Raw genomic sequence first — 17131 nt, 5'->3', positions numbered from 1 at the left:
GAGTAGGAATGATCTAAGTATAACACCAAAGAAAGAGAAACCCTGAAGCAAATGATTCATAGATTTGACTACATAAAAATGTAAAATTTCCATCCATCAAAAACATATGCTGAAAATTAAAATATAGATGAGTGTCTGGAGAAGGAAAAAATACATAAAACACTAGGTTTTTATATGTTGAGATATTAATAGATTTAGGAAAATAGGTGCTCTGAACAAGGTCCCTTGGAATTCTCTTTTAAACTAGCAAATATATCCCTGACATCGTGTTTCAGAATCTCATTGGAAGTGGTGTGTCTTGGTTTTTCTCTTCTGATACAGGGAAATTTAAAGTTTGTAGTGGATGGTGACATGCCTCTGATTGAAAATGGCAGGCTTGTATCTATCATAGCAGAATTGTTGTCCACCAAGACAGATATGGTTGAGAAAGCCCTCCTTTACCGGACGGTGGCAACGGGTCGTGATGTCATCGACAAGCAACACACAGAACAGGAAGCCAGCTACGGCAGGGATGCCTTCGCCAAGGTGGGATTTTAAGGGCACTGTGTCTGCCTTGCGAGGGTTCTGGTATCAAAATTTCTAACGTCACGGGGTGGAGGTGTTTCCATACACCACCAGTTCTCTGTGATGCCAGCTGGGTGTCCTACAATTAACTCAATTCTAACACTGTCTACCGGAGATAGTATCACATCCCACAGGTTAAGGTCTCAGTCCCACAAGCCTGTCCACCCCCCTGACACACACACACGCTTATCACCTGTGCTTCTGACCAACCAGCTATAGATGGGAAGTACCAACAACCTCCTCCTTGGATTCCATTAATTGCTAGAGTGGCTCACAGAACTCAGGGAAACATTTACTTACATTTATGAGTTATTAAAGGATATGATAAAGGATACAGACCAACAGCCAGATGAAGAGATTTACAGGGCAAAGTCTGGGAGGGTCCCGAGAACAGGAGCTCCTGTCCCCATGGAGTTGGCGTACATCACCCTCCCAGTGTGTGGATGTGTTCGCCAACTGGGAAGCTCCCAAACCCTGTACTTTGGGGATATTATGGAGCTTCCTCATGTAGGCACGGTCAGTTATTAACTCCATTTCCAGCCCCTCTTCCCTCTCTGGAGGATGAGAGGTGGGACTGGAAATTCTAAGCTTCTAATCATGGCTTGGTCTTTCTGGTGCCCAGCCCCCAGCTAGGAGCACACTCAGAGTCACCTCCGTAGAGTAAAGATGTGCCTAATGCTTTTATCACTCAGAACTTTGCAAAGGTTTTAGGAGCCCCGGGTCAGGGATGGGGTCTAAGACAAATATCAGAACAAGAGATGCTCCGAGTGTTCTTACCACTTAGGAAGTTACAAGGGTTTCAAGAGCTCTGTGCCAGGAACCAGGGGCAGAGACCAGTATATTTTCTATTATCTCACAGCCTGGTGTTGACCTCAGTTTCATTTTTAGTGAAATTCTATGAGGAGGTGTTCAGACGTTCCTTGAAAGTAGGTTAAGCCTTTTGAAACCAGAGTGGTATTTTTTGACCATCACGGTCTCAACACCCCATGGCTGTGAGCATCGCTGCCAGAAACATTCTCAGAAAAGCAGAAGCTGACTGACGGGGGAGCTCAGGGCCCCTCGCTTGCACAGGCCCCTTTTGTGGCCCTTCGTTTTGCTTTCCTCACTCGATAACGCTTCGTGCAAGTCTCCTTCAAGCCAACTGACGGACCCATTGTTTTAGTGTCTGTGTGGTGATGGGACCATAATTTATTAACCATCCACCTCTTATGTCATTCGCCTTGTTCCCTTTTTTTTTGGCCACGACAAACAATGCTGCAAATTCTTGTCCATCTTCCCTTACACACCAGCGTTTTTATTTCAGTTAGATGGCTTCCCGGGAATGAGCAGGTCAAAGGACACCCTGATCTGAAGCTTTAAGTGACTGATTTTCTGGGTGTACAGTGATACCTCATTGTTACTTTAGTTTTCACTGCTAGTGTATTTGAGCATTTTTTCCTATTTTTGTAAAGTATTTACCTCTGTTCTGAGAATTGCTTGGCTATAGGTTTGTACATTTTTCTTTGGGGCTGTTATCTTTTTATTGTCCATTTGTAAGAGCTCATAACTTTAACCTATTGTCTGTTATCCATGTGGCAAATATTTTATTTTCACAAGTTTACATTTTTCTTGTTTGCTGGTTGATTAGGTTGCTACATATTCCATTTTTCACTCTTGTAAACCTCTTGCTTGGTTTTTAGTCTTCAGAGGAATTTGAATTTATCCAGATGCAATGGAGAGTGGCATATTTTAAGCAGAGGCGATGTCATCAAGTTTGACTTTTTAAAATGATGGCTCTGACCTTAGTATGAGAATCTTATGGGGCAGTGGGTAGGGCAAGGGTGGAAGCAAAGAGACCAATTAAGAGGATATTTCAGTAATCCAGGAGGATGGTGATAGCAGCTTGGACAGGGAAAGTAGCAGTGGAAATGGGGAAAAGAGGATGATTTGAGACAAACTGTATCTGGAGAATAAAATCCACAGGACCTGTTGTCCTGGGGATGATGGAATCAAGGCTAGTTTCTGACATGGTCCAACCCACCCCTCCTGTCTCATTTCCTGCCATATTCCAGACTCGTTTCTCCCCTTTACCACATCAGACTTCTCTCAGGCCTTACATGTTTTCTTTATCCCTTTATCCTTCCAGCCACAGGGCCTCTGCACATGCTGTTTCCTCTGCCTGGATTGTTCTTCTCTCCCCTCTCCCCTGGTTAACTCTTACCATCCTTCTGATCTCAGCCCACTTTCTCAGAGAAGCCATCCCTGGCCTTTCTGAACACTGAACAGGTTGAAGTCTCCTCACACCCCATGCACCTCATCTGTGTGCGTGTGTGCGCGCGTGTGTGTGATTTTCCTTCACTCTACTCCCTGAGCTCCTTGGAGACAGAGACAACGTTCACGTTACTTGGTACAGTATCTCCCACAAACTGCACAGGGCAGGTACCCAGCAAACATTTAATGAGTGAATGAATCCCCAAGTTTCTGTTTCTATTTATTTATGGTTAAAAGTTGGGTAGGAAGGACTTCCCTGGTGGCACAGTGGTTAAGAATCTGCCTGACTATGCAGGGGACATGGGTTCGAGCCCGGGTCCGGGAAGATCCCACATGCCGCAGAGCAACAAAGCCCGTGCACCACAACTACTGAGCCTGCGCTCTAGAGCCCGTGAAGCCACAACTACTGAGCCCGCGTGCCGCAACTACTGAATTCTGCGCACCTAGAGCCCATGCTCCTCAACAAGAGAAGCCACCGCAATGAGAAGCCCGCACAATGCAACAAAGAGTAGCCCCCGCTCGCCGCAACTAGAGAAAGCCCGCGCGCAGCAACAAGGACCCAACGCAGCCAAAAATAAAAATAAATTAATTAATTAAATTAAAAAAAAAATGTTGGGTAGGAACAGTTTTAGGAGGTGAGAAGATCAGTAGTCCAGACAGGACATAAGTTTGAGACAGCTGTGAGACATCCAAGGGTGTTGTCAGGTAGGCAGTCAGACGTGGGAGCCTGGAGCTCAGCGGAGAGGTCTGCATTCAGGTGATACATTTAGGGGTAATATTATATCACTGTTCTTTAATATTGTATGAAATGACGTAAAGGGGAGGAGATAGGGAATGAAGAGAAGAGGACTAGGGAGGGCTCCAGCTTTTAGAGATCAGGTAGAGGAGGAGACCTCCTAAAGGCCGCCGAGGAGGGGCAGCCAGTGAAACAAGAGGAAAATGAAGAAAGTGCGGATTCAGGACTTCCCTGCGGGTCCAATGGTTAAGACTTCACGCCTCCACTGCAGGGGCCGTGGGTTCGACCCCTGGTTGGGGAACTAAGTGCCCACATGCCACCTGGCGTGGCCAAAAACCAACAGACGAACGAGCAAGTGTGATATTACGAATCCCAGAGAGCAGAATATTTCAAGACAAGAGTAGGAAATTGGGTTGAATGATGCTGAGTATCTGAGTAAGATGTCCCTGTAGAGGTACAAGAAAGGGTCCATACAGAGGTGCTTGGGGTCCTTGATGAGCCATTTCAGTGGAGTCATGAGAGAGGTGTGAAGACTGGAGTGGCTGGAGGTATAAAGGGGGGAGGGGGAGGGGAGGAATGGAGGTGACGTGTATGGGTGTGTGCAGGTGAAGAGAGCGGGTTGCTGGAGGGAGATGTTAAGGAAAGGTTTTCTAAAGATGTGACACTGCAGGGCACGTTTGTGTCAGGATGTGAATGTGCGTGAGCGTGTGGTGCCTTTGTCCCTGTGTGTGTTTGCTTGTGTATCCTTGTGCATTGACTGTGTTTGATTCTCAAGGAATTTGAAATGGTGGCCTTTTGGCTCAGGTCTTTATTTAGCATTATAAATCAACGTTTATATATTTAGAATCCATAGGGCATAGAACTCATTGGTTCTCTGCTTTTTAGAGTTGATGAGATTAAAATGAAGTGACTTATATGAGGCAGTGGGCAAATTATTGGTCTTAGCAGGGCACAGAAACACACCTAAGGAATGCTGTTGGAATACAACACACGTAGTGACCCATAATAATCCTTTAAAACTCCGACCATCATGCTACGTCTTATAATTTTTAAACAGATGATCTGCATTTCTCATTTTTCAGCTTAGAGGATTAACAGCAATGCTCAACAGTAAGGAGGAGGTCAATACGAATTTAATTCAATAGGAATTTAAAACTTATCACAAATCCAAACAGGGGACTCATTTCCAATGGGCAGGAATTTACGATGTCATTTTCATCGCAGGCCATATATGAGCGCCTTTTTTGTTGGATTGTTTCTCGCATCAATGATATTATTGAGGTCAAGAACTCTGACACCACCATCCACGGGAAGAACACGGTTATTGGTGTCTTGGATATCTACGGCTTTGAAATCTTCGACAACAACAGGTAAACCGGATAAAGTACTGAAAACCTTATTGTTTATTTTTTTTATTTGTTTGAGCCTAATTGATTCCTTTTCTTGCAGCTTTGAACAATTCTGCATCAATTACTGCAATGAGAAGCTCCAGCAGCTGTTTATTCAGCTGGTCCTGAAACAAGAACAGGAGGAGTACCAGCGGGAAGGGATCCCCTGGAAGCACGTGAGTGGACTCGTCGTACAGACTGTTCATGATACCGTCAACTCTTAGCATCTTGGGTATCTGCTGATCTTCTTGGGTGCTTGAAACGCCTAAACCTTAGCTTTCCTTTTTGGGGTATTGAAATATTACAGTTCATTTTCAGGGTTGATAGGTGGTATACTCTAATTTGGTCGACTGTCTGGTTGGTACCCAGAAAAGGCTGAGTTGAAAATCAGTAAACTTATGTTCACTTTACAGCTGATACCACATAGTTTTTTGATTCACATCTGTCTATTAGAGTTTAGCATCATTGTTAAGTTATTCAGAGCAGCAATTTATGCCTTCAATTGGCTTTTGCTTCTCAATTGAGTTTCTTCCCCTCCCTTCTTTCTTTTTTTGCTCTTATTTCTCCTTTTTTCTTCTCCTACTTTGTAAGCCAAGTGGCATTTTGTTGTCTTTGGTTAATGAGGTTCATATTCCCTGAAACCCGTGCATGAAAACAGGTGTATTAACTTTGATTTCCATTTACTTTCCTTGTGTCACACAACAGTTATCACCTCTCTTCTCCTGGCTCTCTGCGAACTTTGCATTTGTCACTAGTCCGATAAGATACAGCCAGACAGTATGATTGATGCAGGGTGCAATACCACAGATCACAGCTAAAAACATGACAGTTAGACCTCCTGTTCACGATAGAAATGGGACCTTGTAATTTTCTCTGAAATTTGTATTTTTAAACAATTTTGAGGACAGACATAAAAAATTCAAAAACTTCTGAGCTTCCATGAATTTCTGTGTTTATCCTTTTGCCAAATAGTATAGGTAATGAAGTCCGTATTTGTATTTTGATATCCAGTGTGAGCAGTAAAAAGCTATTTGAAATGCTGTATTTAAATGACTTTTATATTCCTTCCCAGCTTCCTACTTCCCATCTCCTCCCATTCAGAAGAAGGAGATACTGGTATAGTAACTAGCTTTCCTGCTTCAAATTTCTCCTTTGCCTTCCATCCATCGTGTTGTTAAATATTAGAATACCGTAACAATTTTGTTCAAGTGTAGTAGTATGAATTCTACATATTTACAAATAAAGCAAAGGGTGTATGATTACTTTTTCATAGGAATACCTACAGTTTTGATTTAAAGAGTGAAGTCTCATCGCATATTTAAGATGTAACTCAATTAAGTTTATATGCAGCTTTCTTAGAACGAATCTGTTGCATAGCATAATACACAGTTGTAACTGGGGCTTAGGTTTTTATAGCAAGCTTAATCATACAACTTGTTATTCAGATGTGGTTCAGAGATACTGGCCCAAAATATCCTTTAACAATCAGAATATCAAATTCCATGGGCTTCCCTGGTGGCGCAGTGGTTGAGAGTCCGCCTGCCAATGCAGGGGACACGGGTTCGTGCCCCGGTCCGGGAAGATCCCACATGCCGTGGAGCGGCTGGGCCCGTGAGCCATGGCCGCTGAGCCTGCGCGTCCGGAGCCTGTGCTCTGCAACGGGAGAGGCCACAACAGTGAGAGAGGCCCGCGTACCGCAAAAAATAAAAATAAAAAAAATAAAAATAAAAAAAGAATATCAAATTCCACAGGCATAGTTGATAAAGGGAAAAGTCAACAATTGCAGGAGACTATTCCAAACATCTGAAAAAGGAGCAAACGCCCTTTAAAACAATTCTTAGTGAAATAAACCAAGAAACATGTGACCTAGAGGTAACAGAAAGCTCACTGCAAAATAATAGTTACTGAATACAGCCTGGGTCCCCAGATGAGAATCTCCATTCTGGGCAAGGATTTCCTTTAAAAACCCCAAACTTTAGAACATAGTGATTCATTTAAAAAACTGTTTATTATGGAAACTTTCAAGCATATATAAGAGCAGAGATCGCAATACAATAAACTCCTTGTGCCCATCACTCAGCTTTAATAGTTACCAGTGAACTGCCAGTCTCATGTCATCTGTACCCCACCCACTCCCAGATTATACTCAAGCAAATCCCAGACATCGCATTATTTCATCTGTAAATATTTCAGTGTGTTTCTCTAAAAGATAAAGACTTTTATAAAAAAAACACATAGGCACGACACCATTATCACACCTAAAAAATTAACAGTAATTATTCTTTAATGTCACCAAATATGCCGCCAGTGTTCACATTTCATATTTCCTCAGTTGTCTTAGAGTTTTCGGTTTTGCTTTTACAGTTCATTTGAATTTGGATCCAAATCAGTTACTTACGTTGTGATTGGTTGATAGGCCTCTTGAACATCCATCGATTTTCTCCTCTCTCTCTCTCTCTCTCTCTCTCTCTCTATTTTCCTTGCAATCTTTTGTTGAGAGAATAAGTCATATGTTCTTTAGAGTTTCCCACTGTCTGGATTTTGCTAATGGAGTTCCCGAGGTGTCACCTAATCTGTTTCTCTGTTCCTTATATGTCCTGTACATTGGTTTTTAGATCTAGAGTCTTGACTGGTGTCAGGGTCACTGTCTATTTCATAGGTGGTACATGAACTTCCACCAAGAGATTCATAATATCTTGTCTCCCTAATTGATTTGCCTTCACATGATTTTGGTGCCGTAGTTTACAAGTCATTTTTAGGTGTTGAGAACTTGACCCTCAGGCACAAAGCTGCTCTGTTTGGAGTGAGGATGGGAGCCCCAGAGCCCTGTGCCCCTGAGCCATCCCCTTTCATCTCTCTTTGTCCCCTGCATCTGCTAAGAAACCTCCTGGGAATACCAGGTTGCTGGAAGAACCTAGTTTGAAAGCCACGACGGTAAGCAATGTTTGAAGCCACATTAAATGTGAACCAGAAGCTACTGGACTCTTCAGCAAAGACTAATCACTTTTAGTTAGACAGTTGGAATTTGGGGAACTTAATTCTTTTGTTCTTGGCACAAAAGACTTAATCCTTAATTCCATAGTCAGTCACAAAGTCTACGATTTCAGCTGTTAATTAATACAGAGTTCCTGCTTTTTGAATATTTTAAGGATATTTTTTCCAAAGATAGAAATAACTTTTCTCCATAATGAGAAATGTAATAAGTGCCCACAATAAAAATAAATACTTAGGCCAGGGATTCTCCATCTCTGTACTAACATTTTAGACCAGATAACTGTTGTGAGTCTGTCCTGTGCTTTGTAGGATGTTTAGTAGTATCCCTGGCCTCTTCCCACTGGATGCCAGTAGCATTCTACTAGTCATGACCACCTAAAATGTGTCCAGACATTGCCAAATGCCCCTGAGGGGCAAAGTCACCCTCTATTGAGAATCACTGCTTTAGACAAACCAGAAAAGTATTAAAAAACAAAGTAAAAGCCACCCAGTTTGCAGACTTTCAGTCCATGGAATACAGAGGAGGACCTGGAAGACTAGGGATGGAGCTGAAAGCCACAGACAGATAGCTGGCATGAGCCCTTGGATTTTAAATAGCATTGAACAGGGATTCATGAGACACAGTAATACTCTATTGTGAGTGTGTCGATCTTACAGAAGGTAGTGGGGACAACTGTCAGTTCAGGTACCTCCTAAAGGAGGTGGGACACATCAACACACAAGCTTAAAATGTATAAGCTGCCTGTCTTCAAAGGAGGTACTACAGCTTTCCTGAGTCAGGGCCATGTGTGCTTTCTGTGTGTATGGTGATATGTATGCTGCAGGCTATCAGAATAGACAGGTGTAGAAGAGGATTATTGCACAAACCTTGTGTGTGCTGAAGTGGCTAAAGAGCCTGCCGTTACTTACAAGTTTATTCAGCCTTGTGGAAGCAAATGAAAAGCGTATTCTTATCCTGTATGGATACTTATATCTCAGAATTAAATTTTTTATATTGTACCCTGGAAACCTCTGTTAGACCCATATGTGCTTTTTAACTTTTGGAAAACTGAAGGAGATACTCTGGGATTTTTAGTCAGCCAGGGCCGTGTAACTAAAAATGCAAGTTCTCAGAAACACCTTAACTCCATTGAGTTCAATATCAATGAATACTTCAAGGTTATTTGTTGGTACTTAGTGGAATCTGGGTCTTGTGGTTAACAGCCAACAGATTGAGGGATTGAGGGTCTGATGAATAAGGTTAGGTGCAGCATATGAAAACAGGATTAAAACAAGAGTTAGCGAAGGGAGAAACATTATCTACTTTATAATTTTTGCCTGGAGCTGTACTCATTTAAGACAACATGTTTTATGATAAAAAGTCCACAAATACATTTTTAAAAATAAATTTATTTATTTGTTTTTATTTTTGGCTACGTTGGGTCTTCATTGCTGGACACGGGCTTTCTCTTGCGAGCGGGGGCTACTCTTCCTTGCGGTGCGTGGGCTTCTCATTGTCGTGGCCCCTCTTGTTGTGCAGCACGGGCTCTAGAGCGCAGGCTCAGTAGTTGTGGCGCACGCGCTTAGTTGCTCCTCGACGTGTGGGATCTTCCCTGGCCAGGGTTCAAACCCGTGTCCCCTGCATTGGCAGGCGGATTCTTAACCACTGCGCCACCAGGGAAGTCCCACAAATACCTTTTTTTTAAAAACCTCTCTTAGAACGTGTGCTCATTGTAGCATTATCCCTCATTAGTGTTGTTCACCTCTTTGACACCAAAGTGACTTAAACTCCTGATACATATGGAGGCATTGCTGTTGCACCTGTTGCTGGTTTCCGTTCCCTTTGGAATTGCCACTTTGCTGTGTCCTACAGATTGATTACTTCAACAATCAGATCATCGTGGACCTCGTGGAGCAGCAGCACAAGGGCATCATTGCCATCCTGGATGACGCCTGCATGAATGTCGGCAAAGTCACCGATGAGATGTTCCTGGAAGCACTTAACAGTAAACTGGGCAAACATGGCCATTTTTCCAGCCGAAAGGTAGTGTGTAGAATGGGAACTTCCTCTCATTTTGATCATTGAGATTTTCCTCATTGTTTGACGGAATTAGATGACTTTATATGTTGGGTTGAAAGAATGTCCACTCAAGTGAGAAAGACCATAAACATCCATGAAATGATGTCTTGCTGTGGATAAATTCTGTCTTTCTGGTTTATAGGATGACGAGATTGATAGAAATCATAATGTCCAGGAGAGGGAGCTCTAGACTATTCAATTTGCTAGAAATAGGAAAAATGAACAGGATTCTTTAGAAAGCATGATGTCATTTATAACCAATAGGTACAGAGTCCTTGTTCATGTGCTAGGATTTTGCTCCTGCATCTGATAATTCTGGCACTGAAAATAGCTTTTGTCCTTGACTTTTTACTGTAATCCTCAGTTATAAAAATGTAGTATGTGTTCTCTACTGTAGTTCTTCAGACTGTGTGACTTTCTTGAAAACAGAGAAATTCTAGCTGAAATCCTAGTGTTACAAGGAAACTCATTCCTTAAATGAATGGTTATCCTTCTTAAGTCCCTATTTTTCACATTCTAAAAGTGTTACAAGCAGATCACATCTCCATGGTAGTTGGTGGCAGTCGTGATTATCCGACATTCGTGCTGTGCGTTGCATATGGTACGCTTGCCATAATATTTGTCATAGAAGAGACACGCCATCATCCCTAGGTGTCCCCTACACATGTAGGCTTGTCTAGCAACCATAAGCTGAAGGAAAAACAGGCCCCATTCTTCTTCACTTCCAGAAGGAAAGGGGCCAACGTTTCTGCTCCTCCATCATTCCATATAAATCTATGACCCACTGCCACTTTTTAGCATGAATAAATCTATATTCTAACTTTGTCCCTTCTGAAATTATGTAATCAGAACAGTAAGATTCCCCAACCAACTGGAGAAAGCACAGATCATCAAGAAATAGATTAGTGGCTGATATTTATTATTAGACTAGTTTATTTCTAAAATAGTCTCCTTGGTCTGTTGCTGAGGACTAACTTGTAGCATGCTGTAAGTCAGCTTTCAGATGCTACAGTCTGATCTTTGACATTAGGGGTCTAGCTAGGGTTATTCCTTCAGTCATTTCCTATTTGTAACACAAATACTTAAGTGCCTCTCATTTTCCAGGTACAATCCTGGGTGCTGGGGACAGAGGCGTGAGCCAGGTTACAAGCCATGTAAATAATTGAGAGTGGTGCTTTTAGAGACGGCATGATGACAGGGCACATGTCCCGTCTCTGAGGGGTTGGGTATACATGTCCTTTATAATCACAGTTCAGGTTTGGGAGACTCACCTGGCATTGGTAGACCATCTGTGTTTGTCAAATTCAGTTGAATTGGTCACAATCATACCAAATAGATCTTATGAAATATTGAATTCCAAACGAAAACAGGCAAGGCTCCGCTTTGTTTAAATAAATAGCTATGATTCTCATGTGAGAAATCACTTCACTTTTTTATGTTTCACCTTGGCCATTTATACACTCAAATTTATCAACCAAATATTTTGAAATATAATTTCATATTTACAGTAGAAACTGTACGTACGGTACTTTTAAGCAGCTGCTACTGACTTGATAGGAAATGCTAAATAGTAATTTATCTGTGGAGATGGAATTTTTTTTTTCTTTCCTTTCTTTTCTCTTTTTTTTTTTTTAATGTGGGAGCCCAGGTTTTCCCAACTCTCAGACCAGGTGGCTCCTTTCTCCCTCAGCATCCTCCCCCAGACAAATCCTGAGATGGAAATTTTTTGTGTGTTCTTTTCTGGGATTTTTGCCTAATGAAGGAAAGAAATGAAATAACCAAGCTGTCAGGATATTTTCATCACTATGAGTCTTTCTGTTAAATAAATGCTATTATTCTATATGTTAAAGCAGGTATTATCATTGCTATTGGTTATTAATGATTAGCTAGAATTATTGGCAGGCTAAATAAGGAGTTTCTGGCTTGTGCTTATTTAGGGGCTAAATTGTTTCTCATGCCTTAAAGTTATGGAGAGGAGGGCAGATGATCCAATAAACCATAAAATAACTGTGTAAAATATTATTAACATATAAAGTTGAATGATAAATACATAACTTGTATTATCTTTTATAAAGTAAAGAAAAATCCAGAAACTTCTGTGTTTAGATCAGTTAAGACTTTGCAGTATCCAAATGTAAGAATATTCAATTATAATAGTATAGATATCTCTTGGGTCCTTTTCCTTTGGGCATTTTATAAGTAAAAGGGTTTTGTAAAAGTGGTTAATAAGAGAGAGAGAAGGAAAGAGGAATTAAGTGAGACCCCTCTGAACGTTAGACCCTTTGGTCTCCATAGTTCATTTAACCTCCAGACCAGCTCTCTGAAATAAGTGATTACTAAAGGAAACGGAGCAAGTAGGTGGTACAGCCAGGATTGGAACCTCAGAAGTGTGACACTCACCTCCTATAATTATTCATTTGTTGAATTAATAGACTAATTAGTCCTTTAATAATCTAGACATCCACATAGAACCCACCAACCTGGTTAGGGTTGTTTGTTGTCTGACACTACAAGTCAAGTGGTGTTTGTATGTAACTGCACTCAATGCTTGTGGATTCTTAGACGTCTGCTTTTGAATCTATAGGATATCAAGTCATCCTTCACAGGGCGGTCAAAGAATCTAGGTGCTACTGTAATAAGGAAATTGCAGAAAGTTATAGAGACCCAGGGCTATATAAAAACTGCCTTCCCATAAAGTTCCTCTTCAGTGAGAAACAGCTGCAGAAGGTTGATCTGTGAAGCGATAGACCTGGAGTCCCGGCTTAGCAGAAGACAGGTGAGCCAGGTTGTTGTGTACATAGGAGAGTACAGACATTGCATTCAGTCCCAAGAATCCTTCCCAGAGCTACCGCTTACCAGCTGGACCTTGGGCCAGTTACCTAATCTCTTTGAGCCTTAGTTTCCATGTATGTAAAAGAGAGCCCATAATACTTAGTTTAGATGTCAGTTGTGAGTATGGAATGAGATGTCCAGGCCTAGGAGATAGCAAACCCTCAATATGGTCCTCCTTAAGTGGGACATGGAGGAGAAAGAGACTCTATCAGTCAAGGTAGGCTGGGCTGTGGTAAGATAGCAGCCAAGATTTAAGTGTCATAGACGATAAAAGTCTGTTTCCCTCCCAGGGAACAAGACTTCTTCCCTCTTCTGGCTCTTCCAGCCCCTGGGGACTATCCTTCTCTGCATCCAACTAGTGGGAGGTGAAAAGAAAGTACAGAGGAGGATCATCCACTTCTTACCTGCTTTGGCCTTGAACAGCCTCACCTCACTTGCACTCACCTTCCATCATCCAGAACTTGGTCACTCGGCCAAGAAATGAAGTCTGACTATGTGGACTTCTGGTGAAAGTTCTCAGTCTTTACCACATTCGCCAAATTAAATCAAGCCCCACTCAGTGTGATTTCCTTCATAATGATATCGTGATTTGTGACATGATTATCCTCTCCTATTAAGTTGGAATATATTTGTAGGAAAGAGAGAATGTCTGTTTTCAAGATCATCCCCTTCTTGATTTCTTAGCTCTGCGCCTCGGACAAAATCCTGGAGTTTGATCGAGATTTTCGAATTCGACATTATGCAGGTGACGTGGTGTGAGTATCTTACTTTGGTACCCGATGTGATGATTTGCATGCAGCCTCACTTCAGAAAATATAGTCAAGGAAAATGGAAATTGTCTTTGTATTCATTTGCATTTTCCAGCCATTTCATATGCCAGTAGATTTTAATTTCTTCACTTAAAACATTGGCATAGATTCATTCATCCCTTGCCTTTCAAACATTTATTGAAGACACACCACGTGACCATACACAGTTCCTGGCATTGTTGGCAGTCAGTCAAAATCAGCTAATGGTTAAATAAACCATGGAAGTATGTTAAGAACTGGGATAGAAAGGTGGGTAATGTGGGCCGTGTCCTGAAGAAACTAACAGTTTAGTGGAGGATACAGGCAGAATACATGATAAGTCGTTATAATGGAGAACGGAAGGGGTTAATTTGGAGACACGCAAGGCATTATGGGAACACTGAGGAGGAGTAATTAACCCAGAGTGAGGAGTGTGGCCAAGCCTTGTGGGAAGTGATGTCCCAGCTGAGTCCTAGAAGTAAAAGAGGCTTAGTCAGAAGACAGAATTAGGAAGAGAAGAGTAAGAGAGGGCGTTCCAAGCAGAAGAGATAGCCGGCCTGCAGGCCCAGAGGTGAAGGTCACCACTGTACATAAAGAACTGCTAGTGGTTGGGTAACTATGTGAGCAAAAACCGGTTTACCATATGAGTTTTTACGCGTTATTTGAAAAAGTGAAATTCTCATAAGCCACATTTTCTGGTTATAATACAATAAAAGTAGAAATTGGGGAAGAAAATGAAGCTAAAAAAATATAACTACCTTAGTATTTTCATTTCCTAGGGCTGCTGTAACAAATGACCACAAATTGGTGGCGTAAAACAGTACAAATTTATTCTTTCACAGTTCTGGAGGCCAGAAGTTAGAAATCTAGGAGTCGGCAGGGCCACGCTCTGGAGGCTTTAGAGGATTGTTCCTTGCTTTCTCCAGCGTCTGGCGGCTGCCAGCATTCCTTGGTTTGCGGCTGCATCACTCCAGTCTCTACCTCTGTGGTCACACTGCCTCTTCCTCTTCAGGGTGTCTGTGTTAAATCTGCCTCTGTCTTAAAACTACACTTGTGATGGCATTTAAGGCCCACCTGAATAACACAGAATGAATTTCTCCTCCCAAGAACCTTAACGTAATCACATCTTTTACCATATAAGGTGACATTCGCAGGTTCCAGGGAATTTGACATGGTTGTCTTTCAAAGGTGGCATTTTTCAGTCTGCTACACTTACTATGTTTTGCCCACCCAACACTGCGTACTATCTTGTTTTTGTTTGAAGTCCCCTCTTTTCCTTTCTGCTTATTTTTTACATTTGGAATTCTATTCATGTAACCCATTACAGGAAGAAATTAAACATCAACAGAAAGCAAATGATCGTCTCTATAAATATGCCAAAAAGACATTTGAGGAAATTTTAATAGCTGTTCCTGATTTAAATTAAAACTCTAGAATCATAAAATAATATGGCTCAAAATTATCACCCCCCCTCTGTCAAACTAGCCGTTAGTGCTGGGATGGCACCATTATCCACTTTTTCTGGTGCTATTTCCAGGTTCCAGAATACCGAAGAGGGAAGATCCAGTACTACGCAGATATCTGCCTCTGAAAATCCAGGCCTCACTTATAGGGTACTTTTTATACAGCCCGGATTGGCGTAACTGCAGAGCTGGACAGAGGCCTTAGAGAACATGCAGGGCATGACGAAATTTATGCAGAGTGTGTACAATTCTTACCCAGGGTCACACAGCAAGTTTATGGAATAGCTGAGACAATAACTACGTTTTCAGACTCGCAGTCCAGAAAGCTAGCCAGCCCCATAGAGGAATATTTGATGCCTCAGACTTCCCCTCCTCTCCTTAAGCTTTTCAACCCTTCTTCAGATTTTTGCTGGGTATCTTCTGCGTGCACAATACTTTATAAAGTATGGTCCCTGCCCACAAAGAGCTTTCCATGTAAGATGCATACATACATATGTGGTTGTGTGCATGTATTTATTAACACACACTCCCATATATATATACACATACACACATTTATATACATCCACTGATCCAACAAAAGATGGTTGAAAATAATTGCCATATGAGTAATAATGTGTTGTCAGAATTCAGAATAAGCAAATGATATAATACTTCTAACTGTGTGTGATAAACCCAGGAGATGCTGGTTCTTGGGTGCTAGGAATTATTTTTATAGGAAAAAGTGGGAAGGAGGCTAAAAATATTTAGGAAGTAGTAACTAGGCCCATTTGACTGGAGTGTATCCTTTGATGGCATAGAGAAGTAGAAACGCCTAGAAAAGTAGATTGAGATCAAATCACAATGAGTCTTAAAGGCCAAAATAAGGAGTTTGAAGTTTGAATTGTATAGGTCCAGTGATAGATTAAGAGACAGGTGACTTCAGGGGCTCAGTCAGAAGAGACTTGAAGGTATTAGGAAGAAGACCGAGGTTGGAGGACACAAGGAACTAATTTTGGACCTGATGGCCTTAAAGTATGCCCACGGCAGCCCAGCCTGAAGGAATGTTCTTGCAGAATTAGACATGTAAGGCCGGAACATCGGTTTGGGGTCAGGGTTCGTTGCGATTGACAAGGAAGATGATACAGTCAGGCAAGACAGGAGAGCTGTAAGCAGCGGCTGCCTCTGTAGGGCTGCTACTTACCCAGCCTCCTCTCAGCCTGTTGTAATCATGCAGAACCCTTGCTTCCTGTTATCCCCCCTCATCCACCAGTTTTCTCCCTCTGGAGCCATGCTAGTCACCACAGCAGAGCCACCCCCATTCCTACCTTTGTCACCAGCTGCAACCTTAGCTGGACCTTCAAGACGTTGCTCACGTCCCTTCCTCCAAACCATGGACACTGACCTTTGCATTTCCTCTTGAGAACTCCTCGCATGTGCCTGCTCCCGCCCTTCCAGTTAATGTTTCCCTGTGTGATCTGCCTTCCTCTTTCTCGTCTGCTTATCCAAATCTTACCATCCTTTGCAGTTCTTCTTGGATTCTTTTCTCCCACCCTGAACACAGTGAGCAAGCCTTAGGCAAGTCATTTGACCTCCCTACGGATGAGACTCTTAGATCCTGTACGTTGCCGTTTTGCTTTTATCTTAGGAATGCTGGATGATAAATACAGCTATCTTTTTAAAAGTCATCGTCTTGAGGTAAGCAACAAACCAGTAGAGAATGATGATCTTAATCAGAATGATGACACTGATGTTTGTTCTCCTTTTGAGGAATAGAAACAACACCCCCTCTGTACAGTAGGTGAATTTGTTATTCTTTAACCCAGAACTGGGTGGACAGTATTAGCTTTATAGATGACTGGTTGCATAATTTAACTGTGGAAAGGCTTGTAGACTTCTAGAAAAGCTTAAAAGTGGCTCTCGCTTGGTGAATAATGTGTTTTCTATCTTTTTTTTTTTCTCAACTAGCTATTCTGTCGTTGGTTTTATTGACAAAAACAAAGACACTTTATTTCAAGATTTCAAGCGCCTCATGTATAACAGGTAGGATTGAAATTTTATTATTTGTCTTCATGTTA

General features: G+C 41.8%; 1 protein-coding gene across 7 annotated transcripts in view; it reads left to right on the top strand.

Moving 5' to 3' along the window:
* The window catches only part of MYO1D (myosin ID), a 348552-nt gene that overhangs the window by 113483 nt on the left and 217938 nt on the right, over positions 1–17131 (top strand). For all 7 annotated transcript variants that reach the window (XM_060082677.1, XM_060082679.1, XM_060082676.1 and 4 more), the window contains exons 8-13: positions 322–525; positions 4775–4920; positions 5000–5114; positions 9785–9955; positions 13508–13578; positions 17022–17096. In XM_060082677.1, coding sequence (XP_059938660.1) covers positions 322–525; positions 4775–4920; positions 5000–5114; positions 9785–9955; positions 13508–13578; positions 17022–17096 — 782 coding nt within the window. The remainder of the gene's footprint in view (positions 1–321; positions 526–4774; positions 4921–4999; positions 5115–9784; positions 9956–13507; positions 13579–17021; positions 17097–17131) is intronic.

This window comes from Mesoplodon densirostris, chromosome 18 (genome assembly GCF_025265405.1).
Source record: "Mesoplodon densirostris isolate mMesDen1 chromosome 18, mMesDen1 primary haplotype, whole genome shotgun sequence".
Classification (NCBI taxonomy): Eukaryota; Metazoa; Chordata; class Mammalia; order Artiodactyla; family Ziphiidae; genus Mesoplodon; species Mesoplodon densirostris.
The sequence above is the reverse complement of the archived record's forward strand: the minus strand, read 5'-3'. Positions and strand labels throughout refer to the sequence as shown.